This window comes from Halyomorpha halys, unplaced genomic scaffold (assembly GCF_000696795.3).
Source record: "Halyomorpha halys isolate HHAL.00 unplaced genomic scaffold, Hhal_1.1 Scaffold559.1, whole genome shotgun sequence".
Lineage (NCBI taxonomy): Eukaryota > Metazoa > Arthropoda > Insecta > Hemiptera > Pentatomidae > Halyomorpha > Halyomorpha halys.
Genome location: NW_027113985.1, coordinates 360,888 through 381,042, shown reverse-complemented (window position 1 = coordinate 381,042; position 20,155 = coordinate 360,888). Strand labels below are relative to the sequence as shown.

Genomic DNA, 20,155 nt, shown 5'->3' with positions numbered 1-20,155 from the left:
TCTTCTTCTTCCTCATCATCTTCATTGCCACCCTCCTCCTCACATTCAAAAAGCAAAGAAGCATCTTCTGGTTCAACATCAGATATACGAGGAGGGGGTTCTTGTTTAATCTATAATATTGAACAAATATATTAAGTAAAACTAATAAATGGAAAATGACCTAGATTTAAGTAAAAAATAACAAGTTTAATTATTATGACTTTATTTATTAATAAATAAACACTGTTAGTGCCATCACTAATGCTACTATAAATTTCTGAATACGATTTCCCATTCAAGGGATTCAAATATGGCTAGTCTAAAGGTGAAGCCAAACAGAATGTCACTCAGGGCTTTACATTGAAATGGCAAATTTTAGAGTTTAAATTGTATTGCTTGACAAGTTATGCAGGAACACCCTGACCGGGTCATGATTTTTGTGATGAAAACTTAACAGTCGACATCTGACTCTTCACATGTTTTTTTGATCACACAAATTACTACTATTTGATTAACATAGAAATAACTGTACTACTAACAATACATGTAGGTATTATCTGTATTCAGTATCTTGTAAAGAAGTACTGTTTCTAAACCAACAGTTTTGCAGTTAGGTGATTTTGTCAAGACCATGCTTAACTAGCAGATTTACCACTGATTGAAGGAAATTTATTTTGTTCAGGAGGGTATAAGAAAAAAATGAGGGGGGGGGGAGGCTTAGTAGGACAGGTCGGCTGAGAAGGTCTTTCACATATCTTTTGATATGATATCCTCTTTTGAGATTGTGACATGTACATAAACCAATACTCACTTTAATTGAATGTTTTAAAGGTAAAATAAGTTAGGTTACGACAGAAGACAGGTTCACACTGTTTTGCAATTTTAGCCACTTTTTTAATGTAGTTCAATTCAACTACTCAAGACTCCTCTTTCCATACTAACCATCATCATCAGACAGAAACAGCTCAGTGCTAGTTAGAAAGGTGTTAAGACTAGTTAGTAAAGTTTTAAACTGACTTTAACAGGTCTTGATACCCATTATATAGTATGATCATTATCTTGGCTGAATGGGGATCTAGACATGGCACTACTATAGTAATAAATAATAAATAAGTTACCGACAACAATTATATATATCATTGTTTTGATATACTAATAGATTGATTACATTGAGCTAGCTAACAACGTACTAGTCAGCAAATTCAATAGCAACTAGTTAACTCATCCAGTAAAACCAAGTTCACTAGCTAACTTGACAGCATTGTAATTGTAATCAGTCAGCGAGAAAATTAGAAAACAAGACAATTGTGAGTTTGTTAGCTAGAAAACTAGGTGTGTATCATCATCGTAACTGAACGTTTTTAACTGATAAAAAATTAAATAATTACTTCTCTTTTGATGAATGGCATAACTGCTTCAGGAGAAACCATTACACAAGTATCTTTCTCTCCAAAAATATCTAGTGAAGGAGATGTCCTGAGTGAGCCCCAACCACCCCAGTCATCAACACCTCCCACTAGCCCAGAACCGAGGGGATCTTTAAGCTCAAGATCTAGTTCCAAAGACAATTTAATATCTCCATCCAGCATTTCATCCAGGGGTGTCAACAGCTCCCCACCTACTCCAAAATACATCTCCATCCTGAAACAAAATTTTCATATCATTAATGATGATATTAAAATTTAACCTTTTAAATATTAGTAAAAAAACTCGAAAACAAATTTCCTAATGAAATCTGGCATAATTTTTGTTATATTTTTATATATTATCAAATTCGTACATATTTTGATCGAAGATATAACATATCACTAAGCTAAAAAAAACATCAAATAAAAAAATATACGATAATCATAAATATATACCTCCACAAAATACAGTAGCGCTGACATTACATCAACTACAGCAAACATATTAATACTTAAAACAGCATTACTAGACAAGTGATCAAGATCAAACTTTGAAAAATGTAGACATTCAATCAGATTATAAAAAATGTTTTACTTCTTTAGACCGTACACTCAGATAGTTATGATAATAAATTAAATTATAAACAAAGTAATAACCAGCAGTGGTTGATAATAATCATTTAGCTCAAAGAAAATATTAAATCAAAACATAACTTAATAAGAAATGAGTATAAAAAATCCATTATGAATAAAATATAAAAATTACTGGTAATTATCCTACTAGTACATATATAAATCATTTACTTTCCTTAATGTATAAAAAAAAATTATAACGAATTTTAATCAAAATATAACATTTTTATTCGATTGGATATTAGATTAACGGAAAGATAAATAATAAAATAAAAAACAAGGTTTTAGGTTAAAAAAAACATATAATATTAAATAATTACAAAAAACTACTCAATTTATTAAAAATTTCAATAAAATACAACAAAAAGTAGTTCAAAATTTAATAAAAATTAGTAAAATTATGCATAGCATATTTGATTCATAATGGGTGAAGTTTATTGAGCAATAGAAGAGGCCTGGGTAGAGTGAATATTTTCTTAAGAATCATAAGCAGATCAATACTTTCAAGCCCCACCCACTTTCATCCCCACTCCTTGATAACAGTATGTTAGCCAAATGCTATATATACATAGTAAGGAAAACAAACAAAATAAATAAATTAAAAAAATGTACCAATCAAAAGTAAATTCAATAAATAAATATTATCCTTAATAAATGATACTTAAAAAATTACTACTAATAGAAATATTAATAATGAATGAAATGAAACTTAAATAAAATAAAAACAAGGACGTTAATGGACTATTACTCACACAAGCAACTGTTAGGAATGTATCTATTTTTTTCTTCGAGATCAGGAATTTAGAATAAATAATTAATTTTCCTAGAGACATTTTAATATTGGCGGCAAAATTAAAATATTTCCAACTAATTTTTTTTTTTTTTTTTTAAAGCTAAACTTGAAAATTAAGTTAATAAAACTAAATAATTATGATATGAGATGAACAATAATCCTTGAATTTAAGTGCACTGAACTTAAAAGACTCCATTAGGTTGCCAGGGGCAACGATCCGAGTAGTGTGTTGACCTTGAAGAGATTCCCGCCTAACAAAACGAAAACATCATAACCTTATCCCATTGATATTAAACTTTTTCCATCATTTTTAACCACAATTTCAAGACCTGATTGCCAAGAAAGCGTTTGAGAGTCACTATGAGGCATAATTTGGCCCGAAAACACTACACAAAAATTAGGGTTTCCACTGGTCTCTTAGCACCGACGTGTTTTCGATAAAACACAATGAAAAACACATTAAACATTTTTTTCCAATATTAATATAAACTTACCTTGTTAGTTGATCACTTTCCTGTGTTTAAACGGTTAAATTGCAGCAAAATAGTGATGTTACAGTAAAAGACACGGGAGTCCCCTTAGTTTCGGCAGTCACGGGCTAAGATGGCGGGCTACTGAACGTTGTCCCGGGTCCCCACTCCACGATTTAAAAGTGGTGACACTCATTGGTCTGTTTTGGCGGTAAAGCTGTGAAACGACTGTTGATTGGCTGTTCCGTTTACTGAACCCAAACATGTCCGCCCTACCCTCCAACCTAATATGAAGATTAAAAGCAACAATAAAATTAACTAGAGGTGTTTCACTTCCCGGGCATGAAATTTCAAAGTATTGGCAGTTTTACGTATAAAATTGCAAAAAATTACGAAATAGTGATACGGACCAGTAATTCCGACCGTCAATAATATTAAATATTGCCGGTATCAATAAACAAAACCCCCCACTACTTAAGTGTGTCCACCCCATGAACTCAAATATATTTAAACTATATTTTATTTTCATATTTCCATTCTTATTCATTTTTTTATTTACAGAAACTTGTAAATTTAACTAATCTTAACACTTTAGATCTATTTTTTAACGTATCATTTTTTTCAATTTTTCAAAATATCTCATGACCGACTATATAGAGCTGTTGGACTTGTTAACCTTTCATTCATGCTGTTAAAGAAGTATCCCAAGGATTAATGTTATTTTCTAGTTCTTGCTAATCTTCTTAATGAGATAATATCTTAAAATGGTTAGTGAGCTCATTAATACATCTATTTAACTGTAAATGTGTCTGTACATACTACAATTTCATCTTAGTTATAGTGATAATAAATATCACTGCCTAGAATAGATTGTTTTATGTTATTTCATTATGGGTATTGGCTGGTAATTATTTGTAATATTGGATTTGGGTCAATAGTTTCTTATATATAAGTTTCTAGATATAAAATTCAGTATGGGATAAAATATTTATTTTCTATCTGTTGGTTGTATTATACTGATTCACTTTGTTTTATTACAGGCCCGAAATGCTGAGAAGGCAATGCAAGTATCATTTATTATTTATTTGTTGCATGATAACTGTATAATTCTTTAGTTTTTAAATATTTATGTCAAACAGGACCACTCTGGCCCGATGGCGGGCTGCTCAATTAGGAGAAGGTGATCAAGCCAAACAAAGAAGACCATATTTAGCTTCTGAATGCACAGATCTTCAACAAGCTGAAAAATGGAGAATGCAAATTATAAGAGAAATTGCCCGTAAAGTCTCTCAGATTCAGAATGGTACGAACAAACTTATTACTTAAATACTATTTCTAATAATACTGCCTTCTGACTCCCAAAACTTGAAGACACTGATTTATTTTCAATATTATAGTGTATTGATAAAAAATAAACCTCCTGATTTGAATATGTTGACAAATCATTTTAAAAAAGCTGTCTTGTACTCTTTATTAGGACAGGAACTAGTAAAGGATCTTTTGGATCCTGTATGATACCATCATCAGCTCTTATTAACTTATCAACAAATTATATTATCTTATGGTGGAGAAATTGTTTACCATTGTTATAATCAATGAGAAGTTGGTTGGAGGTGCAGGTATAAAAGAATTCACAGTTCGTGTTGTACTTCTTTTAACATTTGACGATGTTTTGGTTTTAATTGTTAGTTTCATCACTGCTAAATAAATTGCGATATACTGCTTTTATTTATTAATTTCTATGTTTTCTATCAATTTATATTTATTCGTTTACCCTTGCAAGATCTCTCTCATTAAATTTCTATCCTCCCTGATGAGCTCTGGTCAAATTGCTTTCACTCTATTACCATAATCATTGCATATTTCTTTTAATAATTGAAAATTTCTCATCTCCCTTCCAATATACCTATTATCCTAACCACCATCCAGTCAAATGACCCCAAATTTAGTCAAATTCACAATCCATATCTATTTACTTTGACAAATACCTACAGTATTTTACTCATAATTTTTAATACATCGTTGTTGTTTCCAAAATATGGCTGAAGACTTATATTCCTTCTTCTGTTACCCCGCACGATCATTCCGTTCTTTGTCACAACGTAATAGGCCAGACTGGTGGTGCCGTAGGTCTTTTTGACCATAACAGCCTGATATATTGAATCTTAGAAGCCTCATTCTCTTCTAACCATCTGCACATTGAACTCCTTCTTGCCGAATCTGAATATCACACAGTACCCGTACTCCTGTCTAGTGTTCCCCTCTAGAACCATAACTTTCCGCAACCTAAACACATCTGTGAAAAGATAGATATTTCTTCTTCCCATTATTACCTTAGATGGGGATTAAAATAAGAAATCCAGTGATTCTCCTGAGTTCCTCCAGCCTTCCTTAGAGCTTTCTCTGCACCTCATTTGTAGAGGGTCAGTTTAGTAATAGTAATACAAAATAGTTGCGCGTTTGAAGTATGTGCTCAGCATTCTGTTCATATTCTCTACACTCACAGAGATCAATATGGAGCTTTCAAAATAGGTGGGTTCTGAGTAGGATGTGCTCCGTTCGTAAGCAGAAAATGAGGACCTGTTCTCATAGAGTGAGTTTGAAGATGTTATCTCCAGGGGTTGTGATGTGGGTGATTTCTATTCCATGAATGGGTTATGCTGGTTTTATTAAACTTCATTACTTTTTCAAGTAATGAGTTGAACTGAAGGCCTCTCCTTGGCCAGCAGGTTTGCCTGTTTGTTTCGAACAAGGCTACAGTATCCGGGTTTCTTTAATATCCTTAGCAGTTATGATCCTTCACAGATAGCTTATTGCTCAGCCTGATAATTTGAGGAAACAAAGCTAGTTGGAACAGCCTTTTCAATAATATTTCCTGAAGAAAACTTCTAATGGATACCAGCCCCTCCGTTTGTTGTTACATTTGTGGCCGATCTGTCATTATATATTCAAGTCCATTTACCTTTAGAGTGTTCCTCAGGAATGTTCTCGCTTTTAATACCAGGGACACGGTGAAGCGGCCAAGAGACCTCTCTGATATTAAAGAAAATTTAATTGTTCTTTAATCTACTGAGGTAATCAGAATTGTTAGAGCCCTTTTTGAGTAAATCAAAAAGGACTCGAACTCGTAACCTTTGGGTTGGTAGACAAGTGCGTAACCCCACTGCCACCGTCCCCCCTGCCTTAAATACCTAATTTAATTTTTTTTACCATTTTTTGTTTTTGACCTAGGTTGACCACACACACAAATCATTTTGAGAGGTAATTTGGAATAATACCTTCAAATAATTCTCTTACAAGTGAGTAATGATCAATGTACAATATATCAGAATCTCTTAAGAAGAGATTATAATACTAAAAACAATAGAAGTGAAGGCTTCTCAAACCATCCGCCCTCTAAACCCTGCATTAACGACAGTCTCATCTTACCTTTGAAAATTTATTTAAAACAGAAAGACAAGACCTTAACATTGGAAAAGTGGCTAAAAACATCCTTAGCCTGGAAATTGTGGAATTCATCATTCTGCTTCTTCAGTTTTCCATACTCACGGTCTATTGGAGTGATTGGATTTTAGTCTTGTGTGGAGTTCAGGTCTGATGGACGCTCTATATGACTAAAAAAATGCTAACAAGATTTCACACTCATGGTCGTACCATGTTCCATTTAGTGTGGAATGGAGCATCGTCATTAATTTCCTTAAATAAATGAGTTTCTGAATAATGACATTTGTTTGCCATATATACATTTCCTTTTTCCTAAATTTGGCTTCATTTACTTACTCAGTTCTTTCTGATGACATAATCTAACTAGTGTAAGTGGGAAGATTCTGTTTAGACTGAACTTGTGGATTTGGATGGTGGGGGCAGCTGAAGGTGTGTAGACTGCATTTTGTGATATCGAGTTCGCTTACCCTTTTATTCATATCTAATTAGTTACTTTTATTATTATTTATTTATACCATATGCTTACTGATGACACTCCTTTTTGACATTCAAAAACCAGGAAATATTTTGTAAAAATATAATGCACATTTATTTTCCAAAAAACATTTTCTTGTTTTTATAAGCTAAGCTATGTTTATAATTTTTACAAGAATCTTCGATTTGCCACATGAACCTTAGGAGGCATAACTTCTTCTAAAGCCATACTAAAAACTAGAACGTAAATATGACAAATTAGGGGAAAATTATGCTGATGGAATTCAGTGGAAATAGTTTTAATATATATTCAGTTATATTGGCTTTGAAAGAATAGTGTATATTATGATTTTATTGTTTCAGCTGGTCTGGGTGAATTTAGAATTCGTGATTTAAATGATGAAATCAATAAACTACTGAGGGAAAAAGGGCATTGGGAAGCTCAAATTCGAGAACTTGGTGGTCCAGACCACTCAAGGTCTGGACCAAAAATGCTGGATGCTGAGGGAAAAGAAGTGCCTGGAAATAGAGGTTACAAATACTTTGGTGCAGCAAGGCAACTCCCTGGTATATACACTCATTTATTTCATTCATTAAAAAATGTACTGATTATGAGTTAAAATTTAAGGTTCTAATGGAAGATAGTTTTTATGGAAATCTTAATTGTTGAAATGATAATTATTTTTCTTTAAAATAATTTTTCTAATTTCAGTTCAATGCTTCTGAAAACAGGTGTGGAAAGCCATTTGGTGTTAAAAAAGGTTGTCATAATATTTATTTAGAAACAAGATGTTTTTTTCTGCTTCATCATCTAACAGGTATGTTTAAAAAGTTGAAAAACTATTTATTTTGAGCTGATCATGCTTTAATTACTTCTTTTTTTTTTCTTTAGGATTTTAGATTTTCAGGTAATCAATCAGTCACTTTTATAACCAGAACAGTTCAGAATTTACTTTATGGTGGCTTTTATGTTATGTATCGTTAGGTTTTCAAGAGTGTCTTGAATGCTTGGTTCATTCCTGCTTTTACCAATATACTGATTTATTTAAATTTTTAACAAATTTATGGAATATTTCTGAAAGGAAATAAATTTGTTTTATGTGTATTTTTTATATACACCAATATTGTTTGTTGTTGACGAATAAATATTTTATGGTATGCATGACCAGCTCAAAGTAAAAATTACTTTTTAATACAACTTGGCTTTCTGCTCCTAGTTTTTAATCTGTGGATGTTTGTTATTTATTTTATGGATATGCTTATTTTTTATATAAACTGAATTAATTTTGTGGAATCTTAGTATGATGTCACTATAAACTATTGGTGAAGCAGCTGGCTATTCACTCACAGTTCTATAACCAATTGTCAGTGACCTTTTATCTAACACATTAAAATTGTCAGCTCATCCTCTTGATGCTGTTAAGCACTGATTAGAAGAATATTTTATTCCAAGCAGTATAGTGTTCAGTCATTCCTTCACTTGCTGGCTTCACATTATAAGGAAACCATAACACATTTATTACTTAAGTCAGATTCATTTTAGAAAAACTTCCTTTGAAATATTCTGTTATGTTGGTTTTTTCCTTTGCACTTGACATTTTGAACTAATGATTGGAATCCTACATAGCTCTTTCTGGTTCAAAAACTGATTGAACTTACTCTTATCCTAGTCAATTGAACTGCCAAATTGTTAAAAAAATTCATGCTTGTATATATTCTTTTGTTTCTATTTATTTATCTATGCATAAATTAAATCTTGCTAAATTCAAATTTAGTCAATATGTTTTTGTTTTTTTAATTTTCTTTGAGAATTACAATTGCACCTGTCAATTTAGCTGATAACCTATACTTAAACTTCAAAAAAAAAATTTCAGGTGCCTTATTAAGCTGTAATTTCATTATTGTTTGCCTCTGATATTGAGACACTTAAAAAATTAATAAAATAATTTGATTTACAAAACAATTCTTTACTATTCAGATTACCAGCATAAGTCTATAGAGAGCACTGAATGGTTAAAGCTCCAAAATTTATTGGCCAATTTTTTTTATAGGAGTTAGAGAATTGTTTGAGCAGGCTCCACCTCCACCCCCACATAAAACACGTGGGGAGCTAATGAGAGATATTGATGCATCTTATTATGGTTATATGGATGATGAAGATGGAATCATTATACCACTGGAAGAAATTGAGGAAACAAAAGGTATAAAACATATTTATAATAGGCAAATAATAGTTTGCTTTCTACAATTTACTAAACAAATTTTATTACATTTTAGCTATTAAAAAAGCTGTAACAGAATGGACTGTTAAAAAAGAAAAGTTGATGGAAATGGATGAAGAAGAAAAAGAAGCTGTTGAAGAAGATAACATCTATAAAGCAGCAGGAAATATAGAGGTATTTGAATATTACATAATTATTAAAATGAAAATTCTATTGCTTATTATAATTATAATTATCTATTATTTCAATATTTTTAGGGCGAAGAAGATGATGAAGAGGCAGAAGATGATGGGTTTGAACTGAGCGCTAAGTTACTGGAAGGTTACAGAGCTCATATTCCTGTTCCTTCTCAGAGAGAGGTGGAAGCTGCAATTCTTGAAAGGAAAAAGCAAGAACTTTTGGAGAGATATGCTCTTTAGATCGAAGAAGTCATAGTTTCAATACTTTTTTCTCTAAAATTATTTTTCAGCTAGCCCATGAAGCTATGATAGATTTTTTTTTTTAAAGGGATAATGCATTGCCAATGTATATAATTCTTAAAATGCATATATATGCTTTTTATTTGAAACTAATATGTTATGAACTAATTTTTAACTGTACAAAAAGTGTTTTAAATTGAAAACCATGTTTTCTTTAATACATTGTTTTATTTGTAAAGATTGTATAAATTGTGTATATTATTATTTATAATAATAATATTTTTTGTTTATATATTTTTTAATTTGTATATAAAAAAAGTTGTCTATAGATTTTTTGTAGCAATCCTTGTTATTACTGAATCAGTTAGTGAGCTCTTCTCTAGTTCTTTCTCTGCAATATTGTACTCTTTTTTAACAGCTTTCATGTCTACTAATGTGTCAAGTTTCTCCAAATTTGTTAAGCTCCCATTTATCTGAAATAACCAAACAATATAACATTAAACTAATGATTGGATATAAATTTTATCAGTGTTAAAAACAGCTTCAAAGATTCAATTTTATATTGAAATATATTATTCAAATCAAGAACATTTTAGGATATATTGGAATTAGTAAGAGCAAATGTTCGCTAGATCATGATTTATTTCGATTGAGAAAAAATGACTGAATTTACTTACACAAATATTGTTTTCTCCTAAGGAAACTCGAAGGAGTAAAGTACTAAAATGAATTGTATAGAAACCTTTTATGCTATTAGCTATTCTTAACTTTGCCCTCCAATTCAAGATATATCATCAGTAGACAGTGATCTCAAAAATGTAATAGAATTGTTTTATCAATACACCAAAATCTTATAATTAAGTATGAATTTTTATTCAGTGCTTTACTATGTATTTCTGTGTTACATTCTTTAGTTACAACATTTATTAGTAATTTATGTTGACTTTTTCATTTCTACTGGGCGATTTGATGAGTCATAAATTAATAGTGTTGGTATTGAATAGTTAACTGGTAGATCTGTGAACTGCATAACAACTTCATTATGCTTCTTTTTTTTTTTCGAAAGTTTCATTGAAATGAGTAGCCAGTCCTAGTCTGATCCCTAAATATAACAGCCCTATGAAATCAGTGAATGATGGACTTACTACATGAAACACAGTTGGAAAACATAAGATATATAGAATTACATTAGTATTTAGAAATAAGCATAATATTTAGTAAATACAAACGAAAGAAGAAAGCATGATTTTGTAAACTTTCATTTAAAAAAGTATGAATTATTTAGAATTTTGATGATTAAGATTTTGAGCAGCAACTCATCCCTGTTTTCATTGGAATTTTTACTAACCCCAGTTGCATTGTTCTTAAAAGGATTTTTTTAAAAATCTTCTCTTGTAATCATCCCTAAGACTTTTGTTAAGTTATTTTTTTATTCTGTATCACTCACGTTACTGTTACTAATGAGACTCGGGATTTAGGAAGTTAAGGTACTAACATAAACCATCTTTGTATGCACTTCATACCTTGTACTAAACCTCATCAAGACCCAAATCTATGAGATCATTCATAAAACAATTTAATCGATTATCTCTCAAATGATTAACTTTTAGTCCAATCCATTCCAATTTCAATTGCCATGGTTATCTTCTATTATTATCTACTTATCCGATTTTACCACATTACCTGTGTAATATAGATAATTTCAAAAATACTTTGGTCGCCAAAATTAATAAAATCCTGTACACCTGATTTATCCTTAGCACTCATGGCCATATCTCCTGATGCCTTAATTTGACATGATAAAATCAACTCCTTATATATTTGGTGTATAGATCAGGAACTAAATATCTCAAATGTATTCTTGTTTGATTAATTAGAGGGAAAGCTAGATAAGATTTTTTATACAGTATCAATGGCTTTAGTCTGGTAAGGTGTAGTGGATTTGGACATTTTATTCAGTTTAAATTAAAGTTAAATGCACACATTAGGTACATCTAATCTCAGGATTTAAAAATGCTATGTTCTATCAAAGTTTAGCAATGACTCCCTATATTTTTTTCTACCTTCTTTATGCCATATTCTAGTATGGAGGCTCCAACCTTGATTCAAAGCTGCCACGCCTCAAGGTCCTTCAATTATTGGAGTGAATTTCCCCCAATTTTTTTTTGCTACAATCTTCATATAAAATTGTAGACCTTCTGCAAGGCAGCCAGTGCTTTCACTTTCTAGGTTTCTGGTCCTCACTCATTGAACAGACATCACCAAATCCTTTCATATCTTATGCAGTCTCTTTTATTTTTTCCTGCAAGAATTTCATTTCAGCTCCTATGATTCTTCTGCCTGTAAAACATAATCCAGACAATCGATTATCTTTCAAATGATTAACTTTTAGTCCAAACCAATACATTTGCATTCGAATTCCAATGGCTAAGGTTATCTTCTATTATTATCTACTTAATCAATTTACTACATTACCTGTGTAATATAAAAACCTACTCTGCTGTAGGTAAGATTAGAGAGGTATACCAATTTGTAAACAAGGAGTTTGGTTTTGTGCCCTGCATGGTGTTTATGCTATAGATTTGGTTGGCTATAGCAATCCTATTTGCTATTTCACAATCTATTTTTCCCTGTTTATGTTTGTCTCTAAGTAGTTACAGTCCACCTCTACTATCTCTTCCTCATCTCGGGAAAAAACCAGTATCTTACTCTAGGAGGCATTGATTTTCGTCCCTTTTTGCTGAAGTTCCTTCTGTAATTCCAGTAGAGCTTGCTGCAGTTTCTCTTTTGTATCACAAATAAGAATGATATTTGCATACATTTGAGACTGGCTGAGTATCTTTCCCATGTTCCATTCATCAATAACTATTCATGCCATTCCCCATTTACAAACTTTATGGATTTCATCCATAAATACTCTAAATAAAAGTGGGATCAGGCCACAGCTTGACAACTCAATGAATTGGAAAAGGTGCAAACTATACTCCTTTGATTCTTACTACTTCTTTTGAATTTGTATAGGCAGATTTTATGGTGGTAATGAGATCTCTAGGAACATTTTTTGCAGTCAGAGCATTCTATATTTTTTTTTGCCACAAGGCTGAGTCAAAGGCAGCCTTATGGTCCAGGAATGGTAGATACCTGCTCCTGTCTTTGTGCCATGCTTTTTCTAATATATTTCGTAGGACAAAGATATGGTCCTGGGTTAGACTCCCAAAGTGCAAACATACTTATTCCTCCACAATTCGTCATGACATTTTTTCCAGAATGGGTGTGTACATTTATGCCACGGACAAGAGACTGATTGACATGTAATCAGCACATTCTATTTGACTATTTGCCATGCTGGTATAGATGGTAATGAGCAAGCCGACAAGTTGGCTAAGCTCGGTTGTGCAGAGAACCAGCCTGTTCTACCACTTTCCTACAGAACAGTGAAATCACTTATAAGCTCTTATTGTAAGGACAGAACAAGTGCTAGACACAAAGTTCAAGCGGAAGAAAAGAAATGGGAGAGCCTACTGCATAAGGATAAACGAATTCCCTGGAAATCTTAGCATAGCTGAGAGAGTGGCTTGTTTTCGGCTAGTAACAGGACATATCTGCTCTAAAAACACCTCCATCGAATTGGCATCGTAGATTCCCCGAAATGTCCTATCTATGGAACATGGGACACCATCTTATAACGTGTATTGGTCTAGAAGATGTTGAGCAGGATGCGGACCAACTAAGAGGAAGAGTAAAATTGTATTGGACTGTGAGAGGGAAGATGGCGTAATAGCCCACTTCCTGTGGCGTAGGAAAAAAAAAAAGTTTTACTTCATCTTCATTAACAGCTTCTTCACTGACTTCATAGAGTGTCAGTTCCCTTCATTTGATATTTGTTTCTTCATTTGCAAAGAGATTTAGGTAGTGCTAATTTCTGTGATTTTTATCAAAGCTTTACCTGAATTCTTCACAGAGCTTCTTTTTACCTGCTAGTTTTGCCTCATTTCTTACACTTCTATAATTTTTTTTTATGACCCCCTTCCTAGGGGGATCTAAAGGTTACCACCATATTCTAACCATGGTGGGACCACCACAGAAATAAAAGTGTCTTATTCCTCGATTGTACATAAAATATTCGATGACACTATTTGTAGTTGAGAAAGTAATTTTGTGTACACTCTTCTATGGAGAGAAGAAATTGCCTGTTAATAGCATTGCGGTATCGCAACAACAAAAATACTGACTTTTCTTTTGTCAATTCCCTCTCCCTCCCCACTTCCTTTCATCACTTCAACCATTCCCAATATATCAACATTATATTTCTTTATTTCCTTGACTTCTTTTCCTGTCAGTGGTTTGTTTGTTTATTGTTGTTTAAAGGCGTAAAACCCTCTGGTCATCAACGCCTTTGAAATTTCAGTGATTTTATATTCCAAGTCCCAAATCATTTTTCATCCTGCATCATTTCCGTTCAGTCCGTTTGTTTTGAGGCCATATATAGTTCTTTGAATTAATTTATTCCATTACCGGTAATTGGCCCAGTAAAGAAGGCCCCGTTACCAGGAACCAACCCGTTAGTGGGGCCATTATTTACTCAATGGCTGATAGGTCTTCCCAGGGGAGGAGACCCTGAGGGTATTTACTGTAAATGTAAAGCATTCTGTTCTGAGAGTGTCAGGCTAATGTACTGAACTCAGGAAACTGGAGGATTATTAATCTAATCCCCACTAACTAAGCAAATCAGCTAGCCCTTGTACCCGCACTATATTAATACCATAACATATTTATATTCTACTCTTGTTACCCTTAATCATAAATCTTTATCTATATGGTTGTACCCAAATTATTTTAGTCTAATTTTTAAAGAAAGCCCCTATGTAAGATACAATCTTTGGAATTTATCAAAAACAAAATAAAATCAAAAATTTTTCTTTTGTTAGATGTGCCATTATTAATTCAAAGCAGATATATGTTTTTATTGATGAGTATTTCACTTAGACCTTCAATAGGTAGTACTTAATTTGAATTATGTTTCTCCTTCACATAATGCATTTACTCATTCATGTTTATTTCAGTTTTGCTACGTCTTTTTATTAGTCTATTTGTTTCATTCAATAGGTCCTCTGCTATTATTTAAGAACTTTCTTACTGTTATTAAAAAAAAATTGCAAACTTTTTTTTTAACTCTTTGGAAAAGCTTTTAAAATCAAATTCTGTCATTTTTAGTCAGTCACATAGCTAGCTCAAAATTAAAAAAAAAAAAAATCACTAAATTTATTCAATTTGAAACATTTATAATAAATATAAGTAAGAAATATAATGCCAATTAACAGCACTCTGAAAGCAGTGAATTATGAAATAATTTAATTCCAATTACGATAGGATACTGAATTATATAGAATTAAAATAGGTAATCAAATTTGTATTTGAAAATAAGTACAAAAAAGACTGCCAGAATATCAAATAAATACTTAAAGATAAAAAATCAACTCTTACTAAAAAGTAAAGAGCAATGTATAATCATATAAATTCATTAAGTGCATACAAAAGGATTAGTTAAATTTGATGATTATTGAATTTGAAGATTTAGTTTAAAACTACCCATTATAATCATAAGTTTGATAAAAATTATAGATACATCATTAGATAATAAAGCTTAGTAAAAAAAAAATAAGAAATATGTAAAAAATACTTTTAAATCACCTTCAGAAAATTGTAAGGGCTTCAACTTTCGGAATGAAAAAGTATTTTTCTAAAAATTAGAATCCAAAAGAAATTATGAAATAAATAAATGTTTCTCATTTCAAATGGCTGTATACCATAATTCAACTTGTGTCTAAAAACCAAATATTTTCTTGTTTGCGGTAAAAGCTGCTTGAAGGTAGTTTGATAAAAAAAAAAAAAAATTAACAATTAGTTAAAATTAATTCACCTTAGATATTTCTGCTTTCAAATCTTCCTCAGATCCAATGATAGCAATTAATGCATTGGTATCATTTTCCTGCATACCAAATTTTGTCAAAGACTTGCTAATATGTTTTGATACTGACAAATTATACAATAACTCAGTATTTATGTTTCTAGTTATGAGTTTATTACGAGACTGGGCCAGGCAGGCTTTATCTGCAGCAACTACTATTTGAAAAGGGTCTACAACTAGAGATGGTGTTATACAACAACACCTAATAGACTGTTCCAAAATTTTTTTTTTAATTTCCTGAGTTTCAGTAATATTGGACAATAAACACATAGAGAGAATCTCTCCTGTTCCTAATTTATAACTTATAAACATCTTTGAGAAATTTTCCCTATAATAAAAATATTTTATGATTCAATAAAAAAATCAATTCTTAGGAGACTAAAAAAAATTTAATTTCTTCCAATGCTTAGACTTTCATTGCTATTCCATAGGAAAACAGTCTAACACCTCCATAAAACAAAACCTCCTTAAACATCTCAAAATAACCTTCCCCTAGTTTTCAGCAATGGAAACAAAGAGGTTGAAGTAGAAAAGAACATGCCAATTATCGGAAGGGAATAGTTAAATCCATGCTTTGGAAAAGCTACTCAAAAAATTATAAGTTTTATTATCATGATTAAAAGGGTTTCCATCTTGATATGAATAGAAATCCAATTATTGACTCTAGTACTTAATGCCAAATACATTTTCAGTGGCTCCTGAATCACTAGCAAGTAGTACATGTGAATGAAGCAATGAAAAATGTTGATAGTAAGGAAGATGCGCCGCTTAAAGACATTGTGGATATAATAGAACGAAGTATGATTAGGGTCCATAGTAAAATGGTCTTCCAGTATAAAAATTCATAGCAGCTGGAAGATTGTAGAGGTTCTCCAAGAATTTATATCGCGAATTTAGGAAGAACACGTGATCTTTCGTGAATGTTCTAAGGATCAAATAGTGCCAATTTAAAAATAGAAAAAGGATGTCAAGCAATGGAAGAAACACTGAAGATTCGCGTTCATCAATATAGGGTATAAGATCTCTTTATATCTGTACGAGAGCATTGTGCTTTAGAAAATTCATGACAGCTGTAGTAGATGGAGTGGCACTTTTTTCAACAATTCTTTGACCAGTCCATCTGATCTACTGGATGGCGCCTATTTCAAGTTTATATATCATCTTTATGCTCTTCACATATAATTGACCTAAATGCATTGGTGACGTACCATGGCAATCTGTACCTCTGTCTCTATCGTAAAACTCTTTCATAAAGTTATTGCGGTAAGTCATCTCAGGATCCCAAAACTTGAGGACCATATACAACTTTTCATGTATATTTTAACAGCTGATCAAATATTTTTACAAATTAGTTTACTTAGGTGTCAGTTTTGTTTTGTATTTTGGGCGATAAATGAATATAATTACATCTTTAGGTATTTTCTATAAAGCTAACCAAAAAAAAGTCTTGTATCAAATAAATACACAAAAAAAATCAGAAAAAAAGATTATTGTCGAATTAACGTTTCATATTATCACATCACCTTCATCGTATTGTAATTTCCATAACAGGCAAAGTAGAACTTTAAAAAAAATATATGAAAACGTTTTTATGAAAAATTCGGGACTCTGTGTTTTGGAAAATACTAATAAAATTATAAGTGTAAATGATACAGTTGTTCTCAGCAATACTGACACGATTAGGTGCATATAAATTGATTCCCATCACGTTTTTTAATGATGTAAAAAGGTCATTTTATAATTATAAAAAATATTTTAAGCTATTGAAGATTGGGGTTTCATATATACAAATTTACAAATGCAGCTCGCAACTAATTGTATTCCAATACATGTCAACGACTAATTTATAAATGTTTGGTTTATTTTTTTAATGTCAATCAGTCAAATACAATCATTTCAGATTTTCTCTTATTACTAATTGTAAGTTTTAATCGATTAAGATGTCTATTTTTTAACACATTTACGTACTTACTGTTTCATATTTGTAAAGATATGTGTTGGCACGAGAGGTTTTCGTAATTGAAAATATTACTTACCTCTTCTCAGGAAAAAATAGAAAAAGTAGTGCTGGTTCAATTGTTGTTAAATTTTATATACGGAGGACTACAGGGATACAGAAAATAAATAAATAAAGAAAAATAAAATAATAAAGAAAATGAGCTTTCCAATGGCTAACAGAGTATATTTTATATTAAATATGTACAAATAAAGGACAGGAACAATACAGTTCTTTATAAAAAAAAATATATATATGAGAATTTATATACAAAATTTAAAGGATCTTATCTTTCATGCGAAAGTTAAGTAATAAACAAAGGAAAGGAGTTAATCAAAGCAATAACTCATCAGCGTCACTTCAAGTTTTTTTTCTTTGTTCCGCGGCACTCATACAAGAAAAAGGCAACCTCAATGAAGATGTAGCGAAAGAAGCCAGGTCGTCGGACTGAAGGTGCATGGAGTTGGCTAGCCCGGAACCCACTTAAGTGTGCCACCGCGAGCCCCACTGAAACCTTCAAGTTTATTAATAATATTATTTTATGAAAAAATACTGTTATTTTCATATATTATTGAGATTCATCCCTGCAACTCGGAGCCTCCGTAGCGCAGTTCTAGTTCGTCAAGCTCATCCCTCCAACTTGAACTGTTTTTGTTGTTGAACTCCTAAAATTTAAATCCTTGTCCACCCGGCTCATTCCTGCCACTATAACTGTTTCTACCTGCTATCCTACTTACTACCCCTTTACCTGCGTACCTCCTTTATCCCCTAGCACGGTCGATACTTATTCATTAACTAAGAAAATTCCTGAATATGCTTTGTCAAGTGACTTCTGTGAAGTAGTTATCAGGCCGGAGTACTAACCTTACACTCAAAAATATGATTGAAGCAGGAAATTAATAAAAAATCTTTCTTTGGGCTATAACAATATTTTTTTTCTTATTCATTCAGTTAATATTTAATTCCTCCTCCAGTTTCTTCCTTAGTCCACAATCCAGGCATATTAGTCTGTCCTACAGTATAGTTTTCAGTTGCATTTTTTTTTGTTTTACTCCTTATTTTACGTTTTTTTACTGCAGATTATATTGTATATTCTGAACGTTTTTCCTGCATAAAAATCTGTGTCTTGTTCATCACTTAGTTTTAAAACATATCTTTTAAAAATTAACTTTGTTTTGGCATATGTCTCAAATATACCATGTGTTCTGTATTTTTGTTTGGATCAGCAATACTTCTGAGGAATATAAATGACAATTTCGGGTTTATGTATTAGTAAAAAGAATTGTAACTTTAATTTTTTATTTTTATAAATTAATAATTATAAATAAATTATTAACAAATAATACAGTATGATTTAAAAATCTTTAGCCCAGTTTACCTTGGGTTTCAAAGGTTATGTATTTTTCTTATAGTTCTTGTGTTATAATATTTCATTATTTCAATAACCTTTCGATAAACGATATCTAGTTTTTTTTTTGTTTTGTTTTTCACATGCTGATATAATACGTTTTACATAGGAACAGTTATTATAAAATGGTGTCCTTCACATCAAAGGAAATATCGTTTTGACCTTAGAATACATAAATAAACAGGTTAAGAACTAAATCACTGGATCGTAACAATTATTACACATAAATAATTAAATAATATTTTGTTGCAAGCTGCTTATACGATGCAAAATAAGTCTCTGAGCCCTACAACTTTGATTCGTCTTTAAATGCTGGATTGTCTTTCCCTTCGAAAATTTTCCCAACTTCTGCTAATGATTTCCCTTCAGTTTCTGGGAGAAACGCGATGGTCCCAAGAGATCCTAGGCAGCTGATACATCCATACAGCGCAAGTGTTCCTAAAAATAATAAAACGATAAGTTTATTAAAAATTGTGACACTAACATGGTTTTTACATACAAAAACGAAAATAGTAATTGTAATATATGATTAATAATTAATGATCCTAAAGTTATTATTTACCTAAAAGTAATCACATTAGTAATAATAACAAATAAAAATAATAAAATAACAAAATAATCATAAAAGGACTTAGCAAACCCAAAGGTTCAATACCGGTACCAACAATTGCTACCCATTTTCATTCATTCACGAACTATTAAAACACAGCCATTAAAATACAAACCCGCAATGTTAGCCTAACAACTTCCACATTATAATAACTTCAAGGCAATCCATTGACAAACTCATAAAATACTAGGGGTTCTAAACCCCAATTGTCTGAACAGGTTCACAGAGTTATATTCAACAATTCATCCAACATCAGAATGAATCACTCATGAACAAAAAGTGATGTTGCTCTGAACTTTGTCAATAGATGGCTGCAAAAAAGCCTTCTTGATG

General features: G+C 31.5%; 3 protein-coding genes across 3 annotated transcripts in view; 1 reads left to right on the top strand and 2 right to left on the bottom strand.

The window, feature by feature from the left end:
* The window catches only part of jumu (jumeau), a gene marked incomplete in the record, with an annotated part of 11,747 nt that extends 8,303 nt beyond the window's left edge, over window positions 1-3,444 (bottom strand). Inside the window, 3 exon segments of the mRNA XM_067051211.1 lie at window positions 1-110; window positions 1,368-1,620; window positions 3,306-3,444. Of these exon segments, the coding sequence (XP_066907312.1) occupies window positions 1-110; window positions 1,368-1,619 (362 nt within the window).
* A 353-nt stretch (window positions 3,445-3,797) lies between these two features.
* LOC106684244 (pre-mRNA-splicing factor ISY1 homolog) lies at window positions 3,798-10,132 on the top strand. The gene is made up of 7 exons (XM_014426201.3): window positions 3,798-4,048; window positions 4,322-4,344; window positions 4,421-4,584; window positions 7,563-7,766; window positions 9,251-9,400; window positions 9,477-9,595; window positions 9,679-10,132. The coding sequence occupies exons 1-7, from the start codon at window positions 4,046-4,048 to the stop codon at window positions 9,838-9,840; spliced, it is 825 nt and encodes a 274-aa protein (XP_014281687.1). The 5' UTR covers window positions 3,798-4,045; the 3' UTR covers window positions 9,841-10,132.
* Window positions 10,133-18,206: 8,074 nt separating this feature from the next.
* The window catches only part of LOC106684245 (facilitated trehalose transporter Tret1), an 87,037-nt gene continuing 85,088 nt past the window's right edge, over window positions 18,207-20,155 (bottom strand). Inside the window, exon 10 of the mRNA XM_067051205.1 lies at window positions 18,207-19,650. Coding sequence (XP_066907306.1) covers window positions 19,499-19,650 — 152 coding nt within the window. The 3' untranslated portion in view covers window positions 18,207-19,498. The remainder of the gene's footprint in view (window positions 19,651-20,155) is intronic.